Raw genomic sequence first — 7684 nt, forward strand, 5'->3', positions numbered from 1 at the left:
ATTACAGGACCTATGCAGCTGGTACATTAATCGTTAATGAGCAGAGCCCCGTATGATTAAGTAATTTCTGAGAATTAATCTATGAACGATTAAAAGTGAATGTTTTTTGGCGGTTGGTTAGTCGCGCTGGTGACCAACCCCCAAATCCCGTCTTGTGAAGGCTGGAAACCCCCACCTATATGCATGTCATCCGAAAAGTCGATTAATGGAACCGATGATCAAAAGAGAAATCGATCACTTTGGCTATCGGTTGACAGCCCGGCTCTAAACGATGACTTGAATCAGATCTGGGTGGCTCGTAAAACTCGTTCAGACATCGGCCAAACATCCCAGTGCAGGGTCCTCTTTACTACGCGTCATAGGACTCATCGGATAAATAAATGCATATCATTATTATAATAATAATTAAAACGAATATCATCAACATGTATTTGTAATATCAACACCGTCACGATCAGCATTATAGTTATTGTTCATGTTAATGTAAGGCGGTGTAGTTTTTGTTCCGCTATAAGTCAGAGGGCTTCCAGTTCAGAGTAAGATACATTTACTCTCTCCAATAAAGAATCGCCATCATCAGTCATGCTCTACCCACTGCTGGATGAAGGCCTCCCCTAAGCCACCGCCACCACCTCTCACGTTCATGCGATGGAACAACGTTGCACCCGGTCAATCCGGACATGCCTTTTCTCTCTTTCTCTCATTCACCATAACGGGTGGCAGTACAGCAAGTGGGTGGGTTTTGCGAACCCGCATGCGAAGGGGAGTATTGAGTGACGTTATCCCCTCGTACACACACACACACACGCAGCGTGGTCGTGGGGTTTCTCCGGTGTTGTTTTGGTTGTCTCTCCAGAAAAGCAACACGAGACGCACACGAAAAGCCAAACTCTCGATCATTATTTGAAGAAAATAAAAAAAAGTTGGAATTCATGGCCAAACGTAGCAGGACCCTCCTGAAAGAGAGTCTTGATACTTGAGTGAGGCTTTCCTGAACAATGAATTACGATTTTTTGTTTACGATTTGTTCCCATCATCATCAATTAATAATATTAATATTTAAAATAATAATATAATTACTTTTTAAAAGTCAACTCTGAAACCCCAATGGATGTGGAATGCGAGTTGGAGGTTCGGTTGCAGATTAAAGCCACGTGGAGATCGATCGGATCAATCAATTAATTACTTGATCAATGTATTTATTTATGAATAGAGACCCTCATTAATCGATCAATGAATCGATAGAGACCATCGACTCACATCGATCGCCGGCACAAATGCGACGATCAAAACGGCGAGGCGAAAATGAAATTTCATTGATCCTTGAATCTTCCTGCGATCCGTCAACCCGTGAAAATTCCTAGAATTAATCATTGATGGGCGGTGGGTGGTTTGGGGGGGGGGCTTGTTGTCGGGGGGGGGGGGGTGGGGGGCTATGAGGTGAGAGGAGGTGAGGGTGAAAGTCACGGTGGGGGGGGGGGGGCGGTCGGATTATTTTCATCCCGATTGCTGAGCACAGCCCCAAGCCCCCAAAGCCAACCCCCCCACCTACCCCCACCTACCCCTACCTACCCAAACAACAAAACAAAACACCGCCGAGCGTCCAGCAACAAACGGCACACCTCCCCTTCTCCGCGGCGGCGGCGGCCCTCAGTCGTCGGTGATGGAGAGGCGGCTGAATATTGGCAGCCGCCGATTGGGGTCCATGACGGGCGACTCGGAGCCGCTGAGGCTGCCCGAGGAGCTCATGGACGACGAGCAGCTGTCGTGGTCCGAGAAGGAGGAGCCCTGGGGGCTCGGAGGCGGCTCCGACACGGGGGACGGCGCGGAGCCCGCGGGGCGCCTCTGCTCGCAGCCCGCGGGGCAACTCGGCGGAGAGGCGCCACCTACCGGAGCTGGCTGCTGATGATTCTGCTGATGATTCTGCTGCAACTGATGCTGCAGCAGCTGTTGCTGATGCTGCTGCTGCTGTTGGATTGGACGTGGAATGGCAAAGGGTGCGAACATGTTGGCCAGCTCTTGGTGAGAGAAGGTGAACGCGTTGTTGGCGTAGCCCCCCGCCGAGTAGCCCGACGAGGAGGACGACGAGGGCGGCGGCGTCGACGACGACGCCGACGAGGAGGCGGAGGAGGAGGACGAGGAGGAGGCAGCGGCGGCCGCGGCGGCAGCTGAGCCGACGGGGGCCAGGAGGGCCGCGTCGATCTCCGCGTAGAGGCCCGGCGGCGGTGGCGGCGGGGTGAGCGACAGGGGGCTGTGGAGACGCGGCGGCGAGTCCAAGCCGAGCATCGCGGGCGTGGAGAAGCCGGAGAAGCTCAAGCTGTGCTGGAGCCTGGGCCGGTGGTCTCCACCGCCACCGCCGCCATCGGCCACCGTGTGCGGACCTCTTCTCCTCGGCGTTGTGGATGAAGTGGCAGCGCGGGCCGTAGGGGCAGAAGCCGATGGTGTGGAAGGTGCGGCACAGCTCGGTCTTGTACTTGGGGTGGCGCACCAGCGTGCGCAGCTCGTGATGCCCGTGCGCGAACTGGCACTTGTCGCCGTACTTGCACGCGCCGCTCTCCTCGAACGGGCGGCACAGCTCCGTCTTGTAGCGGCTCGAGCTGCTGCTCTGGGCGCCGAGGCCGCCGAGGCCGCCGCACGGGACGGTGGCGCTGCCGGCGCTGGCGACCCGGTGAAGTGCGGGCCGCTCCCCGCCCTCGCTGTACGATCTGTCGCGGAATTTGCCCTCCTTCGGGAAAATGTGTGGCTGCTGCTGCTGCTGATTATGCTGCTGCTGCTGTTGATTATGCTGCTGCTGCTGTTGATTATGCTGCTGCTGCTGATTATGCTGCTGCTGTTGATTATGCTGCTGCAAAGTTGGTTCCGCTTTGAAGCAGAATTCTTGGAACTTTGGGGAGCGGTGGCGTCGATCGGAGAAGATGAAGTTGCCCGCGGGCGCAGCGCTCGCCGGCTGAGGTCGCTTGTCCAGGATCCCCATGCCCAGGCCTCTGCTGGAGTTACTCTGTGGCGGAGGAGGAGGCACAGAGAGGGGGGAGGAGGAGAGGGACGCGGGGCAGACTTTTAAACCACTTTTATTGCTTCCAGCAGCAACAGCACTGGAGCCGATTTTCGAGACAAAAGGCAAAGTCACCAGCAACAAATAACACAAAACACAATTTATAAATAAAAAGTCACGTGGTGGTGGTGGTGGTCGCCGTTCACGCCGGTAGAGAGGGGCTTTTCCGCCCCCACCCCCCTCCCACAGAGGTGAGGGGTGGTGGCGAGAGATACGTATAAGTGGCGGAGATATAAGCGGCGAGAGGTGGGAGAGGTAGAGGTGGAAGAAAGCGGTGGGAGAGAGAGATGCAATAGAGAGAAAGGAGAGAGGTGGGAGAATGGTGGGAGAGGGATATGGCGGAGTAAGAGGTGGGAGAGATACAGGTGGGACATAGAGAGACGTGAGATAGATGGGGGAGAGGGAGATGGGAGAGTTAAGTGGGAGAGAGAGAGAAAAAGTGGTCAGTATGTCGGTTGCCACCTGTCCCGGATTCCCCAGAACCGTCCTCTTGTTGAGGAGGAGGTGGTAGCTGCAGCCCCCCCCCCCCTCGACCGCCGATATCCCTGCAGGGTTCCGCGGGACGTGAGGGGTCCCGGGGAACCCTGCCCGGAGCGGGGCTACGCACCGCTCCACGCAACGACCCATCCCTCCTCCTCTTCCTCCAGCAAAACAAGGCACACGCGCAGCCCCTGCAAGTGCCAGTTCGCGCTACTGTTGGCAGATAGGCGCCTCCGCTGGAGGGAGCTCCATAGAGCCTCCCTCCATCCCTGGAGGGAACTTGGCCTACTCTTCCACGGTAGGGCTCGTCGACAGTACGCAATGGTGGGTAGCCACCCACACTTTACCCCACCGCGCCGATCGAGTGACGCTGAACCCATTGACGCTGCTGGGTGGACAGAGGCGGGGCGGGTGATGGGACGGTAAGAAACTCGGCCCCCCCGTTCTTGCTACTGCCGCGCCGGGCGATCGAATCGAGCCGGCGACCTCTGGGCGACAAAGTCCAGCGCGTCCGCTGACCATCGCGCTGCGAACGATGCAATTATTATTCTTGGTTCTTTCGGTAAAGTCACGTAGAAGGGAAGTAATAAAATAATAAAAATAAAACATAATAAAATAAAATAATTCTCACGACGTTTCGGCTACAACGCAAGCAACCGTCTTCAGGTGAAGAATGAGACACTACCAAACTAGGAGCTTATATATAAGCTGCGTTGGAGGTGGAAGAGCGCCTTAACAAAAAGAATGTGCATATGAAGAGGAATTTAGCATATTCATGGAAAATGCAATTATTATTTATCGATGGCACGAAGGCGAGCTCGCCGCAGCTGCACGACAGTTCACGTCATTTGGGATCTTAGTAGCACTCGAGCTGTGCGTGCACGAGGTGCGGCTGCCTCCGTGGGGCTTGTGACCGTGTGAGTGTGTGTCCGTGTGTGTCCGTGTATCACGTGATGCTGCTGCGTGCCTGCGTGTGTGAGGGATGTGTGTGTGTGTGAGGCTGTGTGTGAGTCCATGTGTGTGTGTGTGTGAACCTGTGTGTATGTATTAGTCGAGAGCGGCAGTGTCGTGGTTAGCGCGCTGCGCTATGAACCCGGCGACCCGAGTTCGATTCCCGCTCACGGCCAACACCAGTGACGATTATCTGAACCGGTCCTGGGCCTCCCCTAGGTCGACTCAGCCTCAAATGAGTATCTGGTGCGGTGTGTAAACATCGCCACTGGGCACCTATGAAGACCGTTCTTGCCTTCATAGGTGCTCGCTAACAGCACTTGCCCCTACAGTCTGTTAAGGCTATATGGGGGATCTTTATCTTTGTCTTTTTGTGTGGCTGTGCGAGGCTGTGTGTGTGTGAGACCGCATGGCCGTGTGTGTGAGGCTGTGTGTTTAAGTGAGGTTGTGTGTCTGTGTGTGTGAGGCTGTGTGTTTGAGTGAGGCTGTGTGTCTCTGTGTGATGCTGTGTGCCTGTGCGTGTGAGACTTTGTGTCTGTGTAAGGCTGTTTGTGTATGCGTGTGTGAGGCTGTGTGTGTGTGAGAGGCGATGTGTCTGAGTGTGAAGCTGTGTATCTGTGTAAGGCTGTGTCTGTCTGTGTGAGGCTATGTGTGTCTGTGTGAGATTGTGAGTCTGTGCATGTTTTAGGCGATGTGTCTGTGCGAGGCTGTGTCTGTGAGAGCCTCTGTGTGCGGTTGCACGTCTGTGTGTGTGTGAGGCTGTGTGTGAGTCCATGTGTGTGTGTTTGTGAGCCTGTGTGTATGTATTAGTGGGGAGCGGTAGTGTCGTGGTTAGCGCGCTGCGCTACGAATCTGGCAACCCGGGTCCGATTCCCGCTCACGGCCAACACCAGTGACGATTATTTGAACCGGTCCTGGGCCTCCCCTAGGTTTACTCAACCTCAAATGAGTACCTGGTGCGGTGTGTAGTAAACATCGCTACTGGGGAGACAAAGGCGGCCGGGCGTGGTGCTGGCCACCCATCCCCTCGTGTGCCGTGCCGGCCTTCATAGGTGCTCGCTAATAGCACTTGCCCCTACAGTCTGGTCGTGTTTGCGAGGCTATTCTGTGCGCCTACGCGTGTGTGTGAAGCTATGCACGTCTGGGTGTGTGTATATCATATCGAGGCTTTGTGTGTCTGCGTGAGTGCCTGTGTTTGCGTATATGCGAGACTACGTCTGTGTGCAAGCCGCTGGCTGCGCGTGTGCGTCTCTCCGTGTGTATGTGTCTCGTGTGGACACCGCGTGACGCTCCGGCCCTCATAGGTGCCACTCGCTAACGGCACTTGCCCCAACAGCCTGTGCAGGCTATACGGGGAATCTTTTTATTTTTATTATTTATGTGCCCATGTGTTTGTGCCTGGTTATGTGTGTTTCCGTGTGCTGGCGTCTGTCTGTGTATGACTCGGCGCTTGTTCCCGCCCACGGCCAACACCGGTGACGATTATCTGAACCGGTCCTGGGCCTCCCCTAGGTCGACTCGGCCTCAAATGAGCACCTGGAGCGGTGTGTCAACAGCGCCACTAGGGAGACAAAGGCGGTCGGGCGTGGTGTTGGTCATCCACGCCCTCGTGTGCCGTGCCGGCCTTCATAGGTGTTACTCGATAACAGCACTTTCCCCAACAGTCTGTCGATGCTATATGGGGGATCTTTGTCTTTGTTTGTATGTATGGGTGTGTCTCTATGTGTGTCTGAGTGTTTCTATATTTGCGTGTAATGTTCTGCAAAAGCTTGTTAAAAAAAACTGGACAAAGTTACCCTATGTCATATACTGTAGGGGCAAGTGTTGTTAGCGAGCACCTATTAAACCCGACAGGGTGCACAAGGGAGTGGCGTCACCAACACCACGGCCGCCTTTGTATCCCCATAAACACACCACACCAGGTACTCATCCCAGGCTGAGTCGACCTAGTGGAGGCCCAGGACCGGGATCGGCTCAGACAGACGCGTCACTGATGTTGGCCGTGAGCGGGAATGATCTCGGTAGACCGCGTGCATATCGCAGTGCGCTAACCACCGCGCCACCGCTCCCCACACGTGTAAACATCCCCCGTATAGCCTTAACAGACTGTTGGGGCAAGTGCTGTTAGCGAGCACCTATGAAGGCCGGCACGGCTACACGAGGGGGTGGGTGGCCGACACCACGCCCTAGCCGCCTTTGTCTTCCCAGTGCCGATGTTAACTGCACCGTTTACACGTGTACACAAATGCTGCATGGTATAACGCATTGATTATATCATAATAAGTATCGACTCACGCGCGCTAAATAGTCGCTCACACACACCCAGTCGGCATTGCAGCGCAGTACGATAACCACACAAAGACAAAGATCCCCCGTATAGCCTCAACAGATTGTTGAGGCCAAGTGCTCTGAGCGAGTGAGCATCTATGAAGGCCGGCACGGCACGCGATGGGGTGGGTGGCCGATACCACGCCCGGCCGCCTTTGTCTCCCCAGTTACTGATGCGTTTTCACACCGCACCAGGCACACACTCATTAAGGTCCGAGGCGACCTAGGGGAGGCACAGGACCGGTTCAGAAATTTGCTGTCACTTTGCGGGCCGGGTCCGTAGCGCAGTGCGCCTAACCACTGCGCCACCGCTCTCCAACCACACACACGCAAAGATCCCCCCGCTTATAGCATCAACAGACTGTTGGGGCAAGTGCTGTTAGCGATCACACACACACATGCGCGCGCGTGCATTATAGACTGTATGTGTGTGTGTGTATACTGCAGTGAAGATTTACCTTATAGACACAATCGCCCACGTCAAAGAGTCCCGCGAGTAGAGCTGTAGACATTATCGGGGGGGAGGGGGGGGCGCTTGAAGGCCAGAAGTTCTCCAAGCCACAGAAATTTAAACGTTTACCCACCCCCCCACCCCCCTCCGCCCCCCAGCAACATCCACTGCCAAATGCGACGAGAAGCAGAGCAGAGGTAGAGAGAGAGATGATGATGGCGTGGGTTGGGGAGAGCGCAAAGAAGAGACAGAGGAGTCCGACAGAGAGACACGGGCAGAGGAGGGACACGGAGAGAGAGAGAGAGACCTCCGTTTTGCACGGACTGCATAACAAGCCTCAACTTCAAGAGTTTATCCGAGCGGCGAAGTTTGGAGTCGTGGTCGGACGTAGGCGGAGTCTGGACCCCCCCCCCCACTCTCGC

The 7684-nt window shown here is 55.3% G+C and overlaps 1 protein-coding gene across 1 annotated transcript; it reads right to left on the minus strand.

The window, feature by feature from the left end:
- Window positions 1–1534: 1534 nt before the first annotated feature.
- On the minus strand, window positions 1535–7412 carry LOC133362608 (mRNA decay activator protein ZFP36L2-A-like). Its single transcript, XM_061581534.1, is given in 3 exon segments — window positions 1535–2389; window positions 2391–2998; window positions 7270–7412. Coding segments are annotated over 3 exon segments (1401 nt in total). The 5' UTR covers window positions 7324–7412; the 3' UTR covers window positions 1535–1650.
- Window positions 7413–7684: the final 272 nt, after the last annotated feature.

The sequence above is a fragment of the Lethenteron reissneri genome, chromosome 8, assembly GCF_015708825.2.
Source record: "Lethenteron reissneri isolate LAM-NWPU_2019-01 chromosome 8, ASM1570882v1, whole genome shotgun sequence".
Lineage (NCBI taxonomy): Eukaryota > Metazoa > Chordata > Hyperoartia > Petromyzontiformes > Petromyzontidae > Lethenteron > Lethenteron reissneri.